The sequence below is a fragment of the Myotis daubentonii genome, chromosome 12, assembly GCF_963259705.1.
Source record: "Myotis daubentonii chromosome 12, mMyoDau2.1, whole genome shotgun sequence".
Taxonomy (NCBI): Eukaryota; Metazoa; Chordata; class Mammalia; order Chiroptera; family Vespertilionidae; genus Myotis; species Myotis daubentonii.
The window spans coordinates 68150880-68176948 of NC_081851.1; the positions used below are offsets into that span (position 1 = coordinate 68150880).

The following is a 26069-nucleotide window of genomic DNA, read 5'->3' on the forward strand; positions in this document are numbered from 1 at the left end:
GCTGCAAAATTTAGCAAATAAAAATACAGACAGATACCCAGTGAGACTTGAATTTTCAGATAATCATCAAGTACTTTTTAAATACAAGTATGTCTTATGGAATGTTTGGAATATGCTCATATTAAAAATTATTTTCTGTTGATCTGAAATTCACATTTAACTGGATATTCCATACTTTATCTGGAAACCATACCCCTCCCAGGGAAAGGGCTCAGGGGGCCCCGCCCCTTCCCAGAGCCTGCAGTCACAGCCGCTGGAGGTTCCAGGACTCTCCTAAGAGACCACTTCCTGGCTGCCTGCCACGGCTGTGGCTTCCATTCCTGGTTGGTGACCCATGCAACCAGCACTGGGTGAAAGGAGAGGAACCACAACACAGGGAAGAACCAGAGGTCTCCTCAGGTCATTTCACCCCCAGCCTCTGTGTCTCCTCGCAGGGCCTTGCGCACACGGATGGAGTCACGATGGGCGGTGCTTTAACGGTGTGGAGTGGCCCCCTCCTGTCATGCCACACCTGCCTCTGCTCGGCTCTTAAGTGTGGGTGTGCCTCGGTGTGCATCGTGTCTCTCCCTCCTCCCTGAGCCGTCTCACCCACTGCCTGGCTCCAGGCACCATCTAGAGCAGCGGTTCTCAACCTGTGGGTCGCCACCCCTTTGGAAAACACATCGGAAAACACATATATAATTACATATTGTTTTTGTGATTAATCACTATGCTTTAATTATGTTCAATTTGTAACAATGAAAATACATCCTGCATATCAGATATTTACATTATGATTCATAACAGTAGCAAAATTAGTTATGCAGTAGCAACAAAAATAATTTTATGGTTGGGGGTCACCACAACATGAGAAACTGTATTAAAGGGTCGCGGCATCAGGAAGGTTGAGAAACACTGAGCTATAGGAAGCTCTGCCTCCTACAGGGGAATACTCAGGGTTGACACATCCCAGGAGCCATTGCACTGGCAGACCATCTCTCTCATCTGAACTGCGGGGACAGCTTCCCGGCTTGCCCTGCTCCCGTTCTCTGCCACACCACACCCAGGCCCCTGCTGAAACCCTCAATGGTTTCCACTGGTCTTGGGATAGAGTCAAAACACTTTGTCTGTCTTCTGCCCCCATGCAGCCACGTTTCTTGTCATGTCACAGCCAGCACAGCCCCTTTCCCCAGCCCACTGCCCAGCCAAGTGCCTTGCAGTTCCCGACAGCTCTGTCCTGCCCAGCCCTCAATGCCTTTCATCAGTCCCTTTACTGGTCCCTTCACTTCTTTGACCTCCCCTGACCTTCCCTACAGGATGGTGATATTCCGCTCTGCCAGGCTTCCTAAGGTCTCAGAGAGAATCAACCGAGAAAAGGGATGTAAAACTAATTTGTAAACTGGAAAGTTTTGTGGGAAGTAAAGAACAGAATGAAAGGCAGTTCAGGGGAGTTTTATAAGCCTCCTTATAAGCTGACCTCAGATGCCCACAGGAAGCACAGAGAACAACCAAGTGAAGGAACCAAGGAAATTATAGCAGTTTGGGCAGGGAGGTGTGGGTGGGTGGGAAGTGCCTGGGTGGGAGCCTTTAGAGCAGCCCTGCCCTACACATGAGGTCTGGGACTGCATGGGAACCTCTGGGGAGGCAGGGGTGGTGATGGGGGGTGGCGGAGGGTACAAGATAGAATCGCTTTGGCCTCTTCCTTCCAGCTCAGCAGGGTGAGTCATCCAGAGGTGCTGGCCCAAATTTCTCCCTCCTCCACTCGAGGCTGAGCTGAAATAATCCCGAAGATGTACCCAGAGCTCGGAGATGCAACACAGAGTGAGTCATGAAGCTGAGTCAGAGCCCACTCAGCCCTTCTCAGGGTTCTGACGAAGGCTGTGCCAGCAGAGTGGCATTCTTCCAGCCTTGCCCCTGCACACACACACACACACACACACACACACACACACACCTCCAGATAATGAATCACAACATGATTCCCCTGACCGCTATCTAGCCTCACTTATTTCACATGCAAGCATAGCCTGAGCTGATGATGACAAAGCAGGTTCTAGTCTGACCTGTCCACTGTTAGTGTGAAGGCTGAAGTTTGGCTTTAAGTCTGTAACAGAAAGAATCACGTGCTTGTATCAGAGAACATACAATACCAGAACGGGGCTGACTTAGAAGTCATCTACTTCTAGTCTGACTGCTTCAATTCTAGAGGTGAAAGCTCAACCCAGAGAGGGGAAAGGAAGCAGGGTCCTTTGATAATTGCGATCTATGCTGCAGTATTTAAACCACATTACAGAAAGAATTTAAAAAACACACACAATGATCCCAACACCAACATAACCATTGATATAACTTTACTACCATTTCTTTACAGTTTCTTCTTATGCAATTGTAATTATACGTGCATATAGCTTTGTATATTACTTTTTCATTCGATTTTACCTTTTAAGCATTTCCGTCATGTTACTAGGGTCTTGTTTTTAATGACAATATAGTCTTCCAGCCCAGAAATGGTCATACTTTTTGCATGACTCATTTAACCATTCCCTCGTTAAAGGACATGTCAGGATGCCCCAATCGTTCCTATTACAACACTAAATATTACTTTTTCATCTACTTATTTCCTGTGTTAGATTTTCGTAAGTGGAGTGGCTCAAAGGTAAAAAGTGTGAACATTTTTAAGTCTCTTGATACCTGTGAACAAATAGCTTTCTTTAAGATTGTACTAATTGAACTGTTGCCAGCAATACAAGGGCTACGGCATTCTTACCTGTCATTATATACCATGGCTCGAAATAATAACTTGAAAAATAAGTAAATAAATAAATAACTTGTCCATTTCAACAAGTGACCAAAATGTAAATGTTTATACCTTCTGACCCAATTCCCCTGTGAGAATCAAGGACATAATCATCAGGTGTGCTGCCACAGGCACAGAGGTTCCCAAAGATGACACTGTGATACCAAGGATCTTAAAAGGCAGAAGTGTGTTAAATCCATGGAGAGGGGCATTATGGGAGAGGACTTAAATATTTTTACTTTACACCCGTCTATATCGTCTTAACTGTTCTTAGTAAGCATGTGTTACCTTTATAACTAGCAAAATGAAGATATTTCCATATCGAGGAAAAAACCTGCAGAAACCAGCACCCCCTTTCCATTTGCAGTTAGGGTGCTGGTTCCGTCCATCAGAGCCCCGGCTCTAAGCCTTCCATGACCTTGAGTTTTCTGGCAAGGGCAATGCTACTACTGATTTCATAGGGTTATGTCACTTAAATGAATTCATTCCTGTAAAATGCTTAGCACATTTTATGATTAGTAACTATTAAAAATATTAACTATATTGCTATTTTATTCTGATATTTCTTTTAGTTCCTTACAACCTTAGCCACTACTTCCTTTTATTGTTAATCCTCATCCTAGGATATTTTTCCATTGATTTTTAGGGAGCGTGGAAGAGAGAGGGGAAGACAGGGAGAAACCACAGGCCTTGGGGGAGGTGGGAGACCAAGTTTGGATAGGAAGGGATGGAGGGAGGGAAGGGAGGGAGGGGCTTGGGGGGGCAGCGGTGGGAGCTGGAGGGGGGAGGGCGAGGGCGGGCAGGGCCGGAAGGGAGGCCGGCGGCCTGGCCGGAACCGCAGGCCGCCCTCCCCGGTGGACGGAGCCCCTCCTTCCCCAGCAGCCGCCCGGCTTCCTGGCCTTTTCTGGCCGCTGCGTCCACGCCTCTGACGCGCTTGTCAGGCCGCCGCTGGGGAGGACTCCGCAGGAGCCTCAAGTGCCACCTCCTCCCGGCCTCTCTCCCAGCGCTGCGTCTATTTTGGGCACCGCATTATTTCCTGCTGTGATTTTCAGCTTCTAATTCGGGCTCTGAGGTAAGCCGTGACATCCGCTGCCTCCCGCTCCGCAGGCCCAGCGCTGCGCTGGGGGCTTGGGGATCATCAGCCACAGCCCCCCCCCCCTAAGGTTTCCAGGAGGAGGGGCTCTGCGCCCTGTGCAGGGTGAGAGTCTGGCTGGAATATATTTCTAGGAAGATTTAGAAAAAATGGCAGGGACTGGGCATAATTTATACCGTCGTGTCCAGACCCACCGAGGGGACTGTAGATGCTAACAAGTCAATGGTTCTCTCCTGTGGACAAGGCCCCTGGGAGAGTCTGATGAAGGATCTGCACCCGCTCCCCAGAAAGTACCCATGTGCACCCTTCCCCCCAAATGCACACAGAGATACAGCAATTCTGCTTATCATGTCAGGGTTGTGCTTGGGACCCCAGGGGAGAGGACCCCATGTGAAAAGCCCAGCGCAAAGGCCCCTAGAAACCCACAGATGGCCTCCTCCAGCCAGTTTCCTGTAGTGCTCCCCTCCCTCCTCCCTCCCTGGGATCAGCCTCATTCTGTCTAATCCATGCGTCTTTGTGCAAGGATCTCACCCCCAAATGGGTAAAACGGGAAGTTCCATGGTAAGTGCTTACCTGGTGTAGGTGGGCGTGCCCCTGAGTCCGGCCTGCCTGGTGTTGACAAGAACGTGGACTCCAGTTCAACACCTAGAGCTTCAGGTCCTTGGCTTCCGGAGCCTCCATTTCACTGGCACAATGGGGCTCAGTTATAAAGCTGGAGTTCAGCTTCCCTCTCGGGACTAAGCAGCGGTGCAAGCGGAGGCTCCTTCACAGGTGTGTCCGTGTCAGGGAAAGGACCGTTCGTTTCCTTTGAATCACTCACACCTGGTCTGTTCCCCCTCAGAGTGGGCAGCTCTCCACAGTTTTTTGTTTTTGTTTTTAATCCAGATAGGTAAAATAGGGAACAGTCCAAAATAAGAAAGCAATGTCAGATGACACATCTCTAAAATGATGAGAAGACCACCACCACACACACACACACACACACACACACACACCCAGCAGCTATCACAGGAATCAAGCCTTGGAAAGCTGGCTGATGTTGACTCAGCATCTCCCCCATCCCGCCCCCCCACCCCGATGTTAAAAGGGGATCCTCCATCTCTTCCTCTGTTGACCCCTCCCTAACACCTACAGGTACGCCTCCCACCTTCCAGTCTCTAGGCCCTGTGCTTGCTGTCTTAGTTCTTCCTCCCGCCCTGTGAGATGCCTCTAGAGTGCAATACGCATGCTCAGTGTGATGGCCCCACGCTCTGGACTCTGGGACCTAATTTCTGACACTCTCTGACACTGTAAAGGGCTCTTCTCAAGCTCTCTTCTGAGCTTCTCCAGCGACACCCAGCTGGTCCTCTTTGTCCGATTGTGCTTTCCCTGTGGCTGGCTCCTCGTCCTCCTCTGCGCCTTGTTAAGGATGGCCATCCCGTAGGGTTCCTCACGTTGCCTTCAGCTCGCTGTCTGCCGGGGTCCAACCCCAGCGGGTCCAGGGGTCCCCAAAGGTGAGGACGGAGTCGGCGAAGAAGGAAGGACACGGAGACAGCGTTCAGTTGATCAGCAGCCTAGCCAGGATCTCTAGCCAGGATCTCCAGCCAAGTTCTGGTCTGGATCTCCAGCAAAGTTCTGGTCTGGATCTCCAGAGAGGTTCTGCTTCAGATCTCCAGCCAGGTTCTGTGGCCATGTTCCCTCGCTAGGTTCTCCAGCCAGGTTCTGTCCAGGTTCTCCAGCCAGGTTCAGTCACCAGGTTCTAGTCAGGTTCTCTTGCCAATTTCTGTAGTCAGGTTCAGTCCAGGATCTTTTGCCATGTTCTCTCCAGCGAAGTTCTTCTATCTGTAGGTTCTGTGTAGGTTCTGTCTTCTTGGCTCTCTTCTTAAGTTCTGTGTCCTAAGTTCTGTGTTCTAAGTTCTGTCTCCTCCTAAGTTCTGTCTCTTGCTGTCTTGTTACATCTGTATTTATACCAGTTGATTCAATCCTATCAATCTCTATTACAAAGGTTAGGGCGTTTCTTATCTCCATTCCAGGGAGTAAAGATTATGTAGCTTAAGCATGACTGTTCATAGTTAAAGTGATTAATTACCCACCTGGCACTTAGTTGAGGGGTTTTATTCCCTCCCTAACTTCAGGGGAAAATCCCTACCTGGGGATTCAACCTTTCTCAGAGAGGTGACCTTGGTTAAAACACAGCGCCAAGAAGGTGAGCAAACATATTAAGAACCGTATGCCATATATGCCAGGTCCCTTGAAACAGCAAGGATGGACCGGCTCCCGGCAGCTGTCCTCTGCTCTTGGGAGAGGGGTCTCATGGACTTGATGGTTTCACTAGCCCCTCTAGGCTACCAGCTCTGACTCTCGAGTTCCAGTCCCAATTTCAGCTGTCCCCTGGACAACCGTAAGCCCTTTGTCATCTCAAATTCAACAGATCTTCCCCCAAACCAGCTTTCCCTTTTCTGTTTGGGGCTTGGCCATTCCCCTGGTCACCAGGCACAAAGGATCCATCAACGTTGACTCTTCCCTCTCCTCTCTGTCCACCTCCATGCAGAGTCCAAATCCTGCCCAGTCCCCCTCTGGGATCTCTCTCTGGCATCCATCTCTTCCTTCCTTTCTCACCTCCACTCACCTGACCCTGGCTCTCAGTTCTGATGGCCACAGTAACTTCCTGGCTGGTGTTTCTGTCTCTGGTCTCTCCATTACTTAATACAGGTTAACTTCTGGGTCAAGACCCATCTCATTATAACTTTCTCAACCACCTGAACTGCTTTAACACATCTCACCTGGTCCATGCACTTTGCCAGTGCATCTTATCTTGCCAAGTGGTATCTCTCCTACTGCTGTTTAGCTTTTCACATTTCTCACCTAAATGGGAGCTCCTAGAGCCCTTTCTCAGCCCTTGATCTGAGCTTACCCAGGGCCAGCCGGGATCCCTGGTGCTGCACCCTGGCACGTAACACAAGTGCTTCTGATTCCTCATTGTCTCCCCTACTTTTCATTCTGGCTCACTTCAGCCCTCTTTTTTTATTAACCAAGGAGTGTGCCCTTCACAAGATAGCAGAGAGTCCAAGTCCCAATGCCTAGAGGGACCAGCAGGTCGTGAAATGGGTGAGGAGGGCCAGGTGTGCAACGACAGCAGTGGTGGGGCATGGCCTCTAGATCCCATGTCCCCAGTCCACAGGGGTTGCTGTCACTCAGCCCTCCTTGGTTGACATTAGGCCCCGTGTGTCCAGGTTATCCAGTTTTTCAAAAAACACCAAATCTGGATTTTTACGGGAAACTTCCCTATTTTTAAAAACGTGGTGCAGACCAAATAAAACACCACTGCAAGCTAAATTCAGCAGGTAGCCCTGGACACAAAGTTTCCCTGCCTTGTAAGTATTCGTGATGTAGCACAAAGCACTGTGGACTAGGAATTTCTCACCATGGTTATGCCAGTCAGGGGCTGTGTAACCTTGGGTAAGTTGCATCCCCTCTCTGGGCCTCAGTTTCCTCATCTGTACAATGAAAGATCCTATTGAATGATCCCCAACGCCTTTCAACTTGGTAATTCTGTGGTTCTATGACTTATCCTAAGCGGTGGGGAAATCCTGTTTAATGGAATCGTCTGGTTATTGAGATTTACCATAAATACACACCGAACATCGCTGACCACATTTCAAAGAACTAGAACACAATAAGGCATTGGTTAACTGAAATTCTCCAGGGTTAACGGAAAATCCCCTTTTAATCAAGCTTATTGTTGAAAGACTTTCTAAAACACCGGAGCTCAATTTCCTGCCTTTCTAAGCACAGGAGCGGCGGTGATGCCGGGCGAGGGGAACTGATGAGTCAGTGTCTGGGATGGTTCTGCCACCTGGGCTGAAAGGGCAGCAGCAGAGGGACCCCGGGGTCCTCGCAGGACACTCCCAGCCCGCGGGCTGCTCAGAGCAAGGACCACCTGGCTGGGGCCCCACCAGCCTCTTTGTGGGACTCAGACTCCCGGGCTTACCAGCCACTTTGGAAGAATACTAACTTGTAAGCTGGGGATTCGCTGGAAACGGGCCCTGCCTGGGACCTGTGTCAAGGCTGAATGTCGTGACACAACCTAGAGCCCCTTCCCACCGAAGAGCCGTGGAGCCCGGCAGGCCTTGGTCGGAATCCGGACCCTTCCAGGCTCAGCTGTGTGAGTGAGCAAACGGCCAGTGTCCTTTGGCTTCAGTGTTTGCCACAAGATCTCCCCTCTCCTGGCCTTAGCCACACTGCATCGTGGGAAGGAAGGAGGCTCCTTCGAAACCAGTAGCTCTGGAGTTTCCCCCTCTATGGGCCACTTGCTTAGATCACAGAGCTGGAAGGGACCCCAAAACTCCCATGCTCCCCCCTCACATTCCAAGGAATGAGCAGAGGCCCAGGCTCGGGCAGACTTGCCGGAACCCGTGGGTCGGGTTGGAGGCCCCATCTGGTGCTTTCCCTGGCCCGCAGCCTGCCTTGTTTATTTGTTCAGCGTGTTTGTTTCGGCCATGGCACAGCCTGTTCTGGCTCTGGGACATTTAAGAGGTGAGCCAAGAAAATCACAGGAAAATGGTTTGTTCTTGGAGCTCAGGTGCAGGCAGCCAGGGTGGGAGACAGGTTTCAGGCCAGGTCTCTTTCCCTCTGCTCTCGGGAACCAAAGGGGCTCCGGTGGGGCTTCCTGGGCCTTGGTTTTCCCAGGACCATGATATGGAAAGATTGGGACATGCAACCGTAAGATGGCTGGTTCTCATCTCCGTCATTGGCTCCATTCCACACCCCGCTTCCACCCACTGAGCTCAAGCTACAGCCTAATCCACTTGATCAGCCAGGAGTGGAGGTGTTGGGCTCAGCACCTGTGCTTCTGCCCCTCTGCCTGCAGCAACCTCCTTCTCTCTGCTTGTGAATCTTATTCTTCAAAACCCAGCTGTTATATCACTACCTCTAAAACCCTGAACTCCCCCTCAGATAGTCTGCCAGCAACTTTGCTTTTGTCCGGTGGGTAGTCAGTGTAGTAATGCCACTTACTAGCTCCTGCTCACAGAGCACTTATTTGCAGTTATATAAATATTTGACTACCAAAAACTTGGAAATAAATAATAAGTGCACTTTGGGGGGGGGGGGTATTCTGTTTTAATTGATTTCAGAGAGGAAGGAAGAGGGAGAGACAGAAACATCAATGATGAGAATCATTGATCGGCTGCCTCCTGCACACCCCACACTGGGGATCAAGCCCACAACCCTGGCATATGCCCTGATTGGGAATCAAACTGTGACCTGGTTCATAGGTCAATGCTCACCCACTGAGTCATGCCGGCCGGGCTAAATGCACTTTTTGGCTGACAGAATAATTTATATCAATCTAAGTCCAGGGTGGTAGAGGGAAGAAAGGACGACAAAAGGAATTCTGGTGGCAAAAAAGGTCTTATGCAACCCTAGCTGGTTTGGCTCAATGGATAGAGTGTTAGCCTGTGGACTGAAAGGTCCCAGGTTTGATCCCAGTCAAGGGTACATGCCTGGGTTGCGGGCTCGATCCCCAGCAGGGGGCGTGCAGGAGGCAGCCAATCAATGATTCTCTCTCATCATTGATGTTTCCATCCTCTCGCCTCTCCCTTTCTCTCTGAAACCAATAAAAATATATTTTAAAAAAGTCTTATGCAGCCTTTTGACACACATGGCTGCCTCATTTGCCCAAAAGACGTGGCACATAGTAGGTGCTAGAAATATTCTCTGAATACCATGAGCATGTGAGGATGGAGGAGCGTGTAATGAGGATGACATCCCCTGGCCCCGGGGTCACTGAAGCCTCTGTCAGCCCTAGTTGGCTGTCCCCAGGGGCCAGGCTAAGAACCAATTAAGAACTGTCCTAGCCTCAGGCTCCTTTCCCCTAACAGGTGGCTGCCAATCCTTAGCCCGCATCCACGCAGCACTAACACTGGTGAGAACCTGGGGACAGCGCCGTGTGTTCTGGAGCCCAATGCCCGCTGCAGGCCCTTTGCTCCGCAGCCCTGCAGAGTCTGGCCAGCTGTGGGAGGTGCTGTTCTCCTTCACTTCCAAGATTAGCTCAGACCTTAAAAATCACAGCCTGGCGCCTGTTCCTCTCATGCCAAGGAAAACAGTAGATGTCAGAAACCTCCTTAGGTATCTGGAAGTGAACAGCTCCTTCTGCTCCCTCCCTTCCTTGTATGAGGTCACTAAATCAGGATGACAAAGCACACAGTGACATGTACTGTTGGGACTTGTTCCCACATGGATTCCAGGCCTTCTCCAACACCTCTCTCCTCCCCATGCTCAGAGTGGCAGGCCCAGGTGTGGGCAACCAACTGAGTTGGATGCTAGGGATCCTGGGAAATGGAAGGCATCCACTGTAGCGATAAAGAGTAGGTCCTGGATGGACCTGGGTAAAAGAGGGAATCGGATGTTAGCACCACCGGACACCTGCACAGGGGCTCCCAGGCATCAGCATGCTCTCATTTGTTCTCATTGGAGGTAAGGAGCGTGAGAATTCTTTTGACTTCACAGATGAGAAAACAGGTCAGCAACTTACTCAGGGTTACATGGCTTAAGGGTCAGAGCCAAACGTGAAATTAGTTTTATGACTCTAGTGACATCTTCCCACCTCACCACAGTTCCTCAAACTTCAGTCACTGGTAAACCTGCTTCATACTTTTGCCTCATTGCATAGCAGCCTCCTATTATTTCTTTAATGTTTTTCTTTAAATAAATTCACTTTGAAAATTGACCTCGTTCTAAGCAACACGTGTGTGTATGTGTGTAAATAATAATGTATGTACTAGTGTATGTATCATTGCTAAAACTGGACATTTTCATCCTCCTCCCCTAAGTCAACTCTTGTAACACCGGGGAGACTGGTGCCCCCTTTGAGAAACTGTCCGTTGCCCTGCACCCACCTGCATGACTAAGAATGCACCTTCACAGGCTGGCAGTCACTAAGTGGCCACCGTGCAGAAATGCTCAGCCAGCCGAAACCGGTTTGGCTCAGTGGATAGAGCATCGGTCTGCGGACTGAAAGGTCCCAGGTTCGATTCCGGTCATGGGCATGTACCTAGGTTGCAGGCACATCCCCAGTAGGAGATGTGCAGGAGGCAGCTGATCAATGTTTCTCTCTCATCGATGTTTCTAACTCTCTATCTCTCTCCCTTCCTCTCTGTAAAAAATCAATAAAATATAAAAATAAAAAAAAAGAAATGCTCAGCCAGCAGGATCGCTCGGGGCTGTCACTGTTGTTGTTAGGGCTGTGCCTCCAAATCACCAAATCACTGAATCTTGGAGGATAAGAGAGACATCACAGAATCCAACTCCTAAGGGGCAAGGCCTTACACAACATACCCAGTCACAACCCTAAAGATTACGGAGGCACCATTCAAAGGTATAAAGATGAATCAGATGAGTCCTTGCTCTTAAAAACAAAGGTTACAAACCTAAAAAACTGAAAACTAGAAGAATAAGCAAAGGGTCTGGAATCAGGGAAACTAGACTTGGTTCCACCACCAACTCGCCTTTCAACAAGCCCCTTCATGTTTCTGAGCCCGTGTCCTTAAACAGAGATGACAGTATTCCTTCTTTTTACCTTTTAAGACAACAGGAGATTCAGATCTTCTAAATGGGTGTGATATATCAAAACATCAAGTTTTGCACCTCAATTCAGTACAATTTTTGCTAATTATACCTCAATAAAGGGAGAAATGGGGGTGAAAATGCTCTGTAAAAGACCACAAAGCTATAATGTAGTGTGTAAGTACTAGATAGGCAATGCCCAAACTCCTGAATAGAGTATTTGCATTATGATTGCAGAATGACTCTCTCCAGTGAAAACTACCAGAAATAGCTTGGGGAGAGATTTGGGGAGACCATATGGGCCTGACCAGTGTCCCTAACTTGCTGCTTCCAGGTCGTGGGCCTATGAAGACGATGGTGAGCTGCACCAGCTTGCTGCCCTTCACTCCTTCAGAAACCTGCTTTTATTCGGATTCTCATTCTTTCTGCTTTGAAACATGTCTTCTAGCTTCCCACCCCATGGCCAAGTTTTTGCATAATAATGGATCTTTGCTGCCCTCTGGTGGCCACTCCCTGCAATAGCTGCAGTGACTTTTTAAGGGCTGTGCGTGACAGCCTGAGGAAACCAGAGCCAACCCTCAAGATCAAGATTTTCCAGGGCTGGCAGAGGGCTTACAGCCCAATTAAAGGCAGCTGCTGGAGTCCAGAGCTCCTTGACGGGAAGGGGCAGTTCCACAGGGTTTTGCCCAAGTAGGACAAAAATCCAGGCCTCTGTCTGCATTAACGCCGCTAACATGTTCCTTGACTGGAACTGAAGCTTGTCTGGAAATGAAGATGGCCCTTCTTCCCTCTCTGCCTAGAAAACCCCAGGGTAGGAGGGCCAGGACTAGAACATGCCCTCCAAACCTTTTAAAGCAACAGTTAACTGAGCACTTGTTTTGTGAACTGGTAGATGCCAACGGGTGCAATGCAGGTGGGTACAAAATAAGATATATAGTTCCTGTCCCCAACTCATAAATGCTACAAGCATAATAACCTAAGCACATATATCATTTAATGGACACCCGGCAAGTCGCCTAAAGGCTAACATGGAAGTAGAAATACCATGCTACAGGGCTGGTGGGGAAGGAGAGGCAACAACCACGGGAATCGGGGTTTCCTCAAAGTAGAGTCACTCAAGTTGGACTCTGAAAATGAGTAGAGCCTTACCTAGCAGACATGATACTAATAATTACATGTTGGGTGAGCTGTTTATGTGCCCAGCATAGTTAAGGATTGTGTAGCTACATCGGTTATTTAATCTCCAGCTCCATGTTATGAGATAGGTACTATTTTCTCTAGTCAATAGACAAGGAAACCAAGGCTCAAGGCCATGTATATAGCAAGGATTAATAGAAAACAGAAAGTAAAAGCAAAAGTGTTTGGGGCAAATAATCTATTAGCATTACAATATCAGGTACACCTGGTCAGGTGGCAGAAAGGAAGGGACAGGACATATGGAGGGGGTGGTTATGATGATCAAAAAGTACAGGAACCATCCTAGCCAGTTTGGCTCAATGGATAGAGCGTCCACCTGCAGACCAAAGGGTCCTCGGTTCAATTCCAGTCAAGGGCACATACCTTGGTTTCAGGCTCCTCCCTGGCCCAGACCCTGGTCAGGGCTCATGCAAGAGGCAACCAATCAATGTTTCTCTCTGTCTTTCCCTCTCTCTTCCACTCTCCCTAAAAATCAATGGGACAATATCTTTGGGTGAGGATTAACAAACAAAAATGTACAGGAACCCAAAAGGTGAAGGGATTAAGTACAAATTGGTAGTTACAGAATAGTCATGGGGATATAGAGTACAGCATAGGGAATATAGTCAATAATATTGTAATAACTATGTATGGTATCAGATAGGCACTAGTTTTATAGGGTGACCCACTTTAGTAAGTTACATAATGTCCAATCACTGGGTTACATACCTGAAACTAATATAATATTGTATGTCAACTGTAATTGAAAAATAAAAAATTATTTTAAAAAAGTACAGAAACCCTATGATAAGGGATCTGAAAGCCTCAAGTGAATTTAGACCTCACTCTCTGGATAATGAAACCCTTTGAGCTTTCAGATCAAAGGATTCTGCTCAGGATGCACTTTAGGCTAATTCAGATGTACTTTAGGCTCCTTCAGGGAGGAGGCAGATAAGAGGAAGAGAGATCTGTGCACAGTCAGCGTTGTGCAGAACGTGGGTCAGGTCAGTGGGCGATGCAGACGGATAAATCCTAAAATCTCTACACAGAGAACCTGTTCAGATTGACTGGGGGGGACAAAGAAGGTGCAGCTACCCTCGGTGGGAACCACTGTCTCCTCACACACTAAGCCCACCAACCTTCATCATCAAAGCCAGATCCAACTGGGGAGAGAGAGATTTCTGGTCTCCCATGGACTGGAAGTCTCATTCTCACCCTTCTTTTTTTTTTTTTAAATATATTTTATTGATTTTTTACAGAGAGGAAGGAAGAGGGATAGAGAATTAGAAACATCAATGAGAGAGAAACATCGATCAGCTGCCTCCTGCACACTCCCCACTGGGGATGTGCCCGCAACCAAGGTACATGCCCTTGACCAGAATCGAACCTGGGACCATTCAGTCCGCAGGCCAATGTTCTATCCACTGAGCCAAACTGGTTAGGGCTCACCCTTCTATAGTTGTGCCAAACCTCTAAAACCAAAGCAAGGCAGTCTGTTCAGATTGCAGAGAAAAAATCCTGAAAACTGTTCTCAATGCCCACATCAAGTGAGGCATCTCAAGATCAAAAAGCCTGCCACGAGAAGACACCATACCGGTTTGATGCTGTGACCTGCCTCCCAAAGGTCAAGGGAGTTTTATGTCATTTCCCAGCAGTCCCATCAAATCTGCTTGGGTCCAAACCCTGCATGGGAAGTCAGCCCACCAGGGGCTTGGATTCCTGCTTCTGATTGCCACCGGACGGGCAGGCTTCCCTCTGGCTCCCTCTCTCAGGAACCAGCCACAGCTGCTGGTCACTTGTCACACCCTATTCAGGAGGTGGCAGTATGTCAGTGGTAAAGCAACAGATCCCCAGCCTGTGACTAATGGTTTCATAAGTTGTTAGGAATTGTGTCACATTTCCCAAAAGAGCTACGCCAATGAAGTTAGTAATGAGCAAAGGCTTGGGCTACCAGAACATGGTGCGGCTTCATACTTCCTATCCTAGATTAGGACAATTCCAGAGAAAATATTTACAGCAGGCACTCACAAGCATTTCTTTTTTTTCTTTTTTGGTTAATCGTCACCCCAGGATATTTTTCCATTGATTTTTAGAGGGAGTGGAAGGGAGGGGGAAAGTCAGAGATAAACATTGATGTGAGAGAGATACATTGATTGGTTGCCTTCCGCATGCCCCCTAACCAGGGCAGGGTATTGAGCCCACAACCCAGGCATGTGCCCTGACCAGGAGTCAAACCGTGACCTCCTGGTTCATAGGTTGATGCTCAACCACTGAGCCACACCGGCCGGGTGATATTGTTTTTTGAGAAATGAAAGACATATCACTCTTAGCAGACCAGACTTCTCACATCTGTCAGGATAACTAAAGTTTCTTCTTACTGCGTCTTGCCCACCTCATGTACACTGTCTGATCCCTATGAGGAAAGCATCGTCCTTACCTCTCGCTGAGCCACAACATTTCTCCTGCCTGCTCAGTATACCTGCCTCCAGCCCAGTCCACAGGCTCTCTACCTGCCTCCACACTTAGGCTTTCCTTTCCTGTAGAAGTGAGGCGTTAATGATGGGGGTGGCGGTGGAGTGAGATAAGGCATCCTCTTGCATTTCTCCATGCCTCCAGAGAGAAAGGAACTTCTATTCCTCTCTCCACAGAGGTGAGAAGCCCCACACTGGGCAAGACACATCCAGCTTTTCATTCTGTGACCTTATTTGTACCTTTCTTTCCACTGGAGGAGTAACTACTCTGATTGGTCAGAGTCCAGGACATTCAGAGGGCTGAGTTTTTATCAGGACTGTGCATGAGGTATGCTATGGTCCTGAACCGGGTCCTGGTAAGTCCAGGTCTGTTCTCAAATCTGGCAGGAGGATTACAGTAGGAGGGAGTAAGAAACCCCCACTGTGCATCTATTTTTTAGTCCCCAGAATGACAGGGACCCCCAGGGTCACATCTATACGTGACCTTATATTTCAACACTCTTTGAGGAGGCAACATCAGTGAATCCTGGGGCCTAACTGCCAGAAGCACCCCACCGCTCGGGAAAAGCACAGGCCCTAAAACTTAATGAAAGGCGTGTGGCCTGAAACAAACATGAGCCATCTTCACCGTCTCACTTTAACATAGACATGTCTCTTACTTTACTAAGTCTCAAAATATATGGTTCCTTTTTATATACATACACAAACACTTTTAAACATAAATATCAAATTCAAGAAAATCAGATGGGTAGATAAATTTAGGAAGCAAACAGGATAGGAGAGAAGGCCAATCACCAGATTTTACAAATGATCATCTGAAATCCTTCTCTGGACATTCAACTTGATATGTTATCCTAAATATCCCGTATCACATGGTCCGCAGGTCTTCTTTTAGGATTCTGAAGCAATTAGTAGCCATACTTGTCGTTAAGATGGGTCCTGCCATCTCCACTTTGACCTACATCAGAGTATAAAAAAAGAAAGGAAGACATTCAATTTTCCAAGGTCAGGAGGGAAAAGAAAAGACATCAGTGGACCAAAAAGTAAGACACAAAGCACATAAAGGTTTCATTTGACTTTTTGCATACAATTTCAAAATATGGTCCTCTTTTCACTTTACCCTAACATTAGCAGACAAAAGAGCATATGTGAATTTCTATTAATTACTAATATATTAGAAACCCAATCCACAGAAAAATCAACCTGTGATGAGCATATGGGGAAACAAGAATCTTCTATATGGCCATATGGCCATAAGGATATATGTATGAATATAAATGGCCACAATAGAATTCGATTTATAATATCTTTAGCCCTAGCTGATTTGGCTCAGTGGATAGAGCATCAGCCTGCAGACTGAAGGATCCGGGTTCGATTCAGGTCAAGGGCACATGTCAGGGTTGCAGGCTCAATTCCCAGTGGGGGGTGTGCAGGAGGCAGCCGATCAGTGATACTCTCTTATCATTGATGCTTCTATCTCTCTCTCCCTCTCCCTTCCTTTCTGAAATCAGTAAAAAAAAAAAAAAATGTTCATAGCCTCTGATCCAGCATGTAATTTTTATGAATATTTTTCTACACATGTAGCTCTGCACTTGTAAAATTACATGTTAGAGGTTACTTATTACAGAGTTGTTTGTAATGGCAAAAGAATGGAAACACAGCAAACATTCATTAAATAAATAAAGGTATATCCATACCATAAAAGAGAACTATGCAACCATACACACACACACCCCTATAAATAACTATGGAAGAGTCCCTATATAGTGATAAGTGCAAAAGAGCAAGGCACAGAATATGCTTCCAATTTTGTAAATTACATTGTCTGCCTTATCTGGAATAAGAAAAACATTTATATGAATAAGCATTCAAAGTGACATAATTAGAAAATATTTCATTGTAGGAAACCCCAAATAACACCCCTTTCTGCCTTATTTGGAAAACATCTCAACGTTTTCTAATATAAGTTTTGTATAGTATGAAAAGAAAGGGTTGATTAAAAGGATAAACTTATTTCTATGATATCCTACTTGAGAAAAAAGGCGAATATTCTTATTCTTGTGTTATTATTTATTAAATACTAGGGGCCCGGTGCACGAAATTCGTGCACTGGGTGTGTGTGGGGGGGGGAGTGTCCCTCAGCCCAGCCTGCCCCCTCTCACATACTGGGAGCCCTCAGGCGTTGACCCCCATCACCCTCCAATCGCAGGATCGGCCCCTTGACCAGGCCTGACGCCTCTGGCCTAGGCGTCCGGTCCGGGCAGCGTGGACCCGCAGCTGCAGCGGCCCCACGATCGTGGGCTTCGCTTTAGGCCCAGGCAAGGGACCCCTAGCTCCTGGGACTGCCAGCTTTGACCATGCCCAGCTCCCATCGCTGGCTCCACCCCTACTTCCTGCTATCACTGGCCAGGGCGGAAAAGGCACCTGATTCTCCGATCATGGCTGGGGGGCAGGGCAAAGGCGGCCCCAGGGCCGCCTTTGCCCTGCCCCCCAGCTCTTAGCTCCCCGCTGGGTTTCCGATCACTGTCAGTGGCAGGGGGCTTCTTCCTGCTTTCCCTTTCGCCTCCCTGCATTGTGCCTACATATGCAAATTAACTGCCATCTTGTTGGCAGTTAACTGCCAATCTTAGTTGGCAGTTAACTGCCAATCTTAGTTGGCAGTTAATTTGCATATAGCCCTGATTAGCCAATGAAAAGGGTAGCTCGTATGCCAATTACCATTTTTCTCTTTTATTAGTGTTGATTGTATTATTTATTTGTATTACAATTGTAAACCTACTTTTGTCCAGCCCTATATATTACATAATATTCATAAGTGTACATAACTAAATCTTAGAGGAAAAGAAAAGCAAAAACAATCTACCTTCAGGTGGGACCCACACACAGTAGTCTGGGTCATCTTCTGGATATGTGGAGGAAAGTGTTGGTGGAAGCTGGAAAGAAAAGATAGGTTTTTTTATTCAAATTTTTTTAACTCTTTAAAAATTTTTTTTTTAACTCTAAGAATTATTGTCCTATGCCTGTCAGAACATCCCCAGGTTATATGTTAGGTTTCTCTCTCCCTCTCCCTTTCTCTCTAAAATCAATTTTTTAAAAAAGATATATTTATTTATTTATTTATTTTTTTTTTTTTTAAGAGAGAACAGCCCAGCCGGAGTGGCTCAGTGGTTGAGCATCAATCTATAAACCAGGAGGTCACTGTTCGATTCCAGGTCAGGGTACATGCCCAGGTTGCGCGCTCAATCCCCACAAGGGACATGGAAGAGGCAGCTGATCAATGATTCTCTCTCTTCATTGATGTTTCTATCTCTCCCTCTCCCTCTCCCTTCCTCTCTGAAATCAATAAAAATCTATTTTAAAAAAAACAACAACAACAAAGAGAGAACAGTTCCCATTAATGATCTTGACATAAGTAATTAAAAAATGGGAGCATTTTCTCTCTGAACCTTGATTATTTTTTTTCCTGTAAAGCGTCAATGAGCTGATTTCAGAGAGAGTGAAGTGATGTTTTTTAAAAGGGGCAGTTAACACAGGTCTGAGTTCTTTCCTGTAGAGAAAACTTTGGCATTTGCCTTTTGATCTAAGTACAGGAACAAATTAGCATAGCTGACTTGATGGTTATCCTTTGAAAGACCTGTTTGCAAGTTGGTCTTAGCTGGCATCTGGGAACTTGGATATCAGGAAGGTTCCTACTATCCTAACTGATAAGAGCGGCTCACTGTGCCTGAACTGTTAATAAAAACAATGTGATTGATGCTGAACACTTGCTTTCCTTCTGGGAGAATGGAATTTGGGTACATGCCAGTCATGAGGTGAGCCTATGTGATCTCAGTCCTTAATAAAAACCCTGGATACTGAGTCTCTAATGAGGTTTCCTGGTTAGCAACATTTCACAAATTGTCACAACTCGTTGTCAGGGGAATTAAACACGTCCTGTGTGACTCCACTGGAAAAGGACCTTAGGAATTTTGTGCCCCAGACTTCACCCCGTGTGCCTTTCCCTTTGCTGACTGTGCTTGGTATATACTTTTGCTGCAGTAAATCACAGCTGAGTACAACCACATGCTGAGTCCTGTGAAGCTTCTTGTGAATTACCTAGCCTGAGGGTGGTCTTAAGGACCTCCCCACTCAACCCAGCAATCTCATTTCTGGGAACTTACTATATCCATACAAAATTATGTATATACAAGATTATTTATAGCACTGTTGTAATAAAAGACTGGAAACAACACAAGTGCCTGTCTATAGGGAGCTGGTTAAATAGAGTAGATTCATACAGTAGGAAGCTCTTGGTGTACTCACAAACAGTGATTTCCATGATAGGTTAAAAAACAAACAAGATGTAGCCCTGGCCGGTGTTTCTCAATGGTTAGAGTGTCGGCCTGCACACCAAAGGGTTGCAGGCTCGATTCCCAGTTAAGGGCACATACTTGGATTGCAGGTTCCATCCCCGGTTGGGGTGCGTGCAAGAGGCAACCAAGTGATGTGTCTCTTTCACATCAGTTTCTCTCTCCTCTGTCTCTCTCTCCATCCCTCCTCCTTTCCACTCTCTCTGAAAAGCAATGGAAACAATATCCTCAGGTGAGGATTAACAACAACAAAAAAATAAGATGCAGAATGCAGTACATTACATCCTACCTTCTGTGAAATAAAAGGAGGAAAATAAGAATATATTACTCAAGTGACTTTGTATGGCATACTAGGATATGAAGATTCACAAATTAATAAAAGAAATATGTGAGCAATTCTAAGGAGCAGGGTAGATGGAGATAAGAATAGAGAACTCAAAAAGTAAACGCTCAAAAATAAAAATAGAGCCCAGGCTTCTAGAAGAGGGGATATAAGGCAGTTGGGAACTCTGCTAAGACAGTCCCTTAAGATTCATTGGTTTGGATGTGGTCCATGACAAGGGGATTCATTTTTACTTCCAGAGAAGTGAAGATTATGACTAAAGCACTTACTTTGCCTGGACCAGGAGCTTTCTTTTTCTTCAGTTCATCTCTGTTTTTCCCATATTCATTCTTTGATACTAATTTAAGGAAAAGAAAAAAAAAAGAGGCAATAGCTATTTCAAAATAAATAGAAAAAACATTCTTTCCACGAGAGCATGATATTTATTGAAGAAAACATGTACCAATCAAATTCTCAAAAATTCCTTCTACTATTGCCGAAACCGGTTTGGCTCAGTGGATAGAGCGTCGGCCTGTGGACTGAAAGGTCCCAGGTTCGATTCCGGTCAAGGGCATGTACCTGGGTTGCGGGCATATCCCCAGTAGGAGATGTGCAGGAGGCAGCTGATCGATGTTTCTCTCTCATTGATGTTTCTAACTCTCTATCTCTCTCCCTTCCTCTCTGTAAAAAATCAATAAAATATATTTAAAAAAAAAATTCCTTCTACTATTGTAAAGACTATATATTAAGATAATTTCCCCTTCACTAATAACCCTAGTTTTCAAATCCTAAAGCTATTCTACAAACTTGAATATAATCACTCCATTTGAATAGGTGAAGGAAAATGGAGCTGACTTTACTTACCACAGTTTAACCATTACAGTTAAAAGCAGTAGAAAAACAGAAAAAAGTCCTTTGACTAGGCCAAACTGTCAACCGATTTCTTTTAGTAGTTTTGGAATCACTCCCATGATAGGCACACATTCAATCCGGGAAAAGTAAAATTGTGGAGGGCTTTGCATGGCCCGAGGAAAAGAAAGACAAATGGGATGGTATCAAACATAAACCTCTCAGATATTCCAGTTCTCTCCAGGGCCCGGCAGCAGCATCCACCCAGTGTCTTAAAGGCCATTCTCTGTGCTGCCTCAGGCCAGCTGCCACCCCTCCTCCGGGAAGAGCAGCAAAGGAGTCGGCTGTGCTACTTGCCTGAGGGTTCCTCACGTGATGCAGCTGTTTCACTAATGTCCTGATCATCTTTATTCTGTTCCACTTGGCTGAGTTGAGACCTGTTTTCTATAAAACGCAAAACCAAAGCATATTGTTATTATTTAATTCCTGGTGGGAAACCAGGAAAACAAAAACAGAAGCAAGGAAAGCTAAATACACAATCATCCAGTTTTACTATCATTAGCTTCAACTAAAATTAAGTTTTCAATAAATGTACCTCCAGATGTCTAACATAGAATCACCAATTTTCCACTTTAAAAACTGGCCACTTCTAAGATAAAACTTTTAGCAATACTTACCAAAGCCTTAAAAATGTACATATTCCTTGAAATGTACATATCCTAGAAATTCTACTTCCAGGAACATATTCAAAGAAAATAATCAGAGATGAGCACGAAGATTTTATTATATACAAGTATGTTTAAAATAGCCAAAATTAACAGATAACTTCCCTGTCTAACAACAGGGAGTTGATTAAATAAGTTACGGCACATGCATGAAATGGACCACTATGTCCCTTATTGAACCACATTTTTAAAGTATATTTTAAAACACAGGTTATAAAATAGCATGTACAATATGATCCCAATGTTGTTAAACAAACAAATAAAAAGGCCTAAAGTAATTCTAACAGCTACAGATTTACTAATAATGTATCTTATAAACCAAATTTAAAGTATGCTATTTTTACACACACATATTTGCTTTGGTCCTTTAAACAAACAAACAAACAAAAATACAAAAGTACAATACTAACTTTTCCCCTTTCTGCTGTATGGATCAAAGACCAGAGTTATAAAAAGTAAATATAAGAACCATTTTTGAAAAGCCTAAGCATTTTGCCAATAACTAAAGGAGAATGAAAAAAAAAAAAAAAAAAAAAGATTTACCTCTCTCAGAGAAGGAAATGGTAATTTTTTAAACAACTGAAGGTGATTCAAGAGAAGGTCTCCATACCCGGCCTGGTGTTTTATGCAGACAAGACATGCACACACTCTCACACACATTTAATGCCAGTTCTTGGTTGTTTTTCCCCCCCCTTGCTCCCTATTTTCTGTGCAGACTCAATCCTGCTAAGCAGTTTGGCCATAAGGAAAATAACCCTGCAGTGGACCAGGATAAGAGGATACTAAAAAGACAAACAATCATCTTTCGGGATAGGATCATGGGTGTTTTCTATTTTCTTCTTTGGCCTTTCATGTATGATTCAGTTTCTAAGTGAGCATAAATGCCTTTTACAACTGAAGAAAATACTTTTAAAAACCGATCAATTCCCTTTTTCTTCAAACTTTGCTGTGGTGGGGAAATGCTATATGCAGGTTCTCTGCTAGGCACCATGGACAAAAAAATGAATGTCATGATGCTTCCTGAGAAGTATGTCCAGTGGGTCTAATTATGCTTAGCATCTGCTTTGGGATGGGTGACAAATGAGTAAGGGGAGGCTTGTCTTGAGACCACCTGACCAGGACTCACCATCTACCATATTCCACTGCTCTCCAATCATATAGTGGCAACAGCTCAGGACTGACCACAGTAGCCAGAGCTTCAGATTCTATAGCTTTCAATTTTCCATAATTGAACAGACTGAACATACCTGCCCTTATTTTGCAATGAGGATAAAAAATGACTGGCAGTTAAAGCAAGCATGTTTACAAAATCAGTTGTATCACATATCACAAAGTATTGCAAAGTCAAAACGTGCACAGGCAAGAACTAGCGCTGCTTTTTTAAAGCTACCCACAATTAACTCAAATGCATTATATAAAGAAATACCTTACCATGCTGTTTTGTTTCTTTAGAACACGTGAGATCAATGGGAGGACTCATCTCCTGCACTGGCCCTCTCTTCTGCTGTAGCCTACTGCTTCCAGCCTCCACTTTGTTCTCTTCCTGATCCTCCTTTTCTTTCTCTTCTTCCTCTTCCTCTTCCTCCTCCTCCTCTTCCACTTCAGGCTCATCCTTCATTTTCATTAGAGCTGGAGGGAGTTCAGGACGCTTGGGGGGTAACTTCTGTAAGGGAAACAAAACCCTGAACAAGCTGTTCTACATAATGAGAAAGAAACAAATCTCTCCAGAGTTAAGCTAAATGTGTAGAATGTCTAACCTCAATATGCTGATAAACCCCGCAGAAGTTTGCTGGAAGTGAGACTTTCACCTGAACTTTTATCCATCTATGAACCCTTAACGAGTATTTTTGTTAGTTTCTAGGTCAAAGAATATTAAGTATGAAACACTGGAAACAGCATGTAAAGAACTAAAGCATTTATTCCAGGTGAGTATCAGCTACAGGAATTCTGTCCTGTTACCCACTTATGATGTTAAAGGATCTTAATTCATTACAAAACCTTCTAGGGAGTAAATCAGACACACATTTCTAAGAAATAAATCAGTGATTCCAAAACAATCTTTTCATCTTAGATCTAACACAATTTCAAGGAAATAAGACATGTAAGTAAAATAGGTCCCGAGAAAGGCATTTCTTGAAGAATAAGGCCAACTATTCTTATATATATTTTGTTTTGTTTTGTTTTGTTTTTTTGAGAGGGGGGGAGGGGAGAGAAACACTGATGTGAGAGAGAAACATCAATCGATTGCCTCCTGTATGTGTCCCGACCAGGGATCAAAACCACAAACTAGGTTTGTGTCCCGACCAGGAATTGAACCCCTACAACCTTTTGGTGTATGGGACAACACTCCAACCAACTGAGCCACCAGGTCAGGGCAAGAACTTTCAATAAAATTATTAGGAAAAGTAGATCACAGCTTAAGGAATAGAGAGAAGGTACCAAAGTATATGTTGGGTATATTATGTTTTAAACAAAGGATTTATTTCAGTAATCATCTAAGAAGAGCTTTTTAGTCAAGGTTTTTCTTCTAACTAAAGCCTAAGTATCCTCCTCCCAACCCCCTCCCTCCCCACCCCACCCCACCCCACCCCTGACACACACAAGACAGAAAAGCTTCCATCTAAGATTGGGAAACCACATACTCACTCAGAACATACGGGTAGGACTTCAGACCTCTGCCACCAGAGGGCAGTTTTCCCTAACTGTTGGCTGAATTAGGTACCCCCCAAGATTCATATGTTGAAGTCCCAACCCCCAATACCTCAGAATGTACCTATATTTGGAGATGAGATCTTTAAAGAGGTGACTAAGTAAAAATAAGGATGGAGCCCTAATCCAATATAAGAAGGGAGGTGCACATGCACAGAGGGATGACCATGTAAAGAGGCAGCAAGAAGGCAGCCTTGTATAAGCCAAGGAAAGAGGTCTCAGAGGAAACCAACCAACCCTGCTGGCACCTTGATCTTAGACTCCTAGCCCCCAGAATTGTGATAAAATAAATTGCTGTTGGTTAAGCCACCCAGGCTGTGGTATTTTGTTATGGCAGCCCTAACACACTAAAACACAAGGTGTAGCTCTTTGGGTTGATGAAAACCTTTTAAAAGCTGAAACTACAAATAGGGATGGATGTACCTAAAACAAAAATATACATAAGTGAACTATTAGAGAATAGTAGAAAGATCACAAACTCAACAGACAGAAGACCTGAATCTGACTGCCAGTCCAATTACTTACTAATGATGTAATCTTATATGTAACCTCTCTGACCCGGTTTCCTCCCGGTGAGAGGTAATAATTCCCACACATCACAAGGTTTTGGAAGGACTGAATAAAGGAAAAAACCACATGACAGAGGCAGGTGCAGAGACTATGCTACTAACAAGTGTTAGCTGAGCCTGGAGAGAAGCATTTAATGCAGAAGACCCTTTCTTAAATGTAATAGTCATCACATATTAGTCCACTGGTATTCTAATTTATAAATCAGTTACATGTAAACTGATTGGCATAAAAGAATTCATTCTTTTTGTTTGTTTTTCTCTTTTTAAATTCCTTTTTTTCTTTTTTGGGTTTTTTTTTCTTTCTTTCTTTTGTTTTTTTCATTAATTCTTGATAACCCTAAACTGAAGAGAAAAAATCCAAGAGCCAAGACCTGGGAAAGATGTGATCATACCAAGTTCACAGCCCTTTTCCACATTACTATGAAAAAAAAATGACTCATTCTATGAAATGAGTCATTTGAGCTTTGAAAAGAGAAAAATTAGCTCAGATAACTCAAACGCTAGAAGTTTAACACTCTGACCCACAACTTACCCCTACTGTCCCAGTTTTTAATTTGAATTTGCTTCCTCCTTTCATGGCACCAAAGAGAGGCAATGTAAGCTTTTTAGCTTTGTTTTCAGCATCTATAGTGTGACTTTCAGTCCTAGAAAGAAAGAATAATTATACAAATCTATTCCAGTGAGGCCAAGAATTTATCTAAAAACACAATGACACTGACAAAGAAACATTTAGCAAATCAAAAATTTCCACATATGAAAGAGGACTTCAGGCCAGCAGAGTCTGAATGGACAATGACACTACAGATAGTCAAATACAGAGCTATTAAGGACAAGAAGAGGCTCCGGCTCCTACCTTAGTCTAGTAATTTACACCATACTACATGATTTCATATTCATAAAGTGATGCTTACAGTACAAAGGTCACTGGCAATGTGTAAGATGATCCCACCCCCACTAAGTGGCAGGAGATGGATCCATGGTGTAAAGCCCTATTTTCACCAACATCTGATCAGGGGACTCAAAGTACCTTACTTACCTAGAGTCCACACTTATAACCACACAACTCTGAGCACAGTTGATTAAAAAGAAAAAAAAAGTGTGTGTGTGTGCGTGTGTGTGTGGTGGGAGGCAGGATATCCTATGTAGTGAGTAATGACAAAAACATAATAAGAGACCCTACAATGATGAGTTTCTCAATGTTCTCATTGGCTTGACGACGTCATAAAAGCTAAGCCCACTAGGGTAAAGTTGAGGAAGGGCAAAATGTATATACTGTAGAAAGTAGAAGAAAAAAATAGTCTCCCCCCCCCCCCCAAAGAATAGCAGCCTGGCCAGCATGGCTCAGTGGTTAAGCATGGACCTATGAACCAGGTCACAGTTTGATTCCTGGTTGGGGCACATACCAGGGCAGTGGGCTCAATCCCCAATGTGGGGCATGCAGGAAGCAGCCAATCAATGATTCTCTCTCATCACTGATGTTTTTCT

The 26069-nt window shown here is 45.0% G+C and overlaps 1 protein-coding gene and 1 long non-coding RNA gene across 2 annotated transcripts in view; one reads left to right on the top strand and one right to left on the bottom strand.

Moving 5' to 3' along the window:
- Positions 1-3646: 3646 nt before the first annotated feature.
- LOC132213525 (uncharacterized) overlaps positions 3647-26069 on the top strand; it is a 29809-nt gene continuing 7386 nt past the window's right edge. The window contains exons 1-2 of the long non-coding RNA XR_009448020.1: positions 3647-3848; positions 23161-23231. This is a non-coding gene — a long non-coding RNA (uncharacterized LOC132213525). The remainder of the gene's footprint in view (positions 3849-23160; positions 23232-26069) is intronic.
- Positions 15694-26069, bottom strand: part of SLC4A1AP (solute carrier family 4 member 1 adaptor protein) — a 22786-nt gene continuing 12410 nt past the window's right edge. The window contains exons 9-14 of the mRNA XM_059660263.1: positions 25117-25228; positions 22738-22969; positions 20939-21025; positions 20023-20090; positions 17925-17994; positions 15694-16019 (exon numbers count right to left, since the gene is read on the bottom strand). Of these exons, the coding sequence (XP_059516246.1) occupies positions 15970-16019; positions 17925-17994; positions 20023-20090; positions 20939-21025; positions 22738-22969; positions 25117-25228 (619 nt within the window). The 3' untranslated portion in view covers positions 15694-15969. The remainder of the gene's footprint in view (positions 16020-17924; positions 17995-20022; positions 20091-20938; positions 21026-22737; positions 22970-25116; positions 25229-26069) is intronic.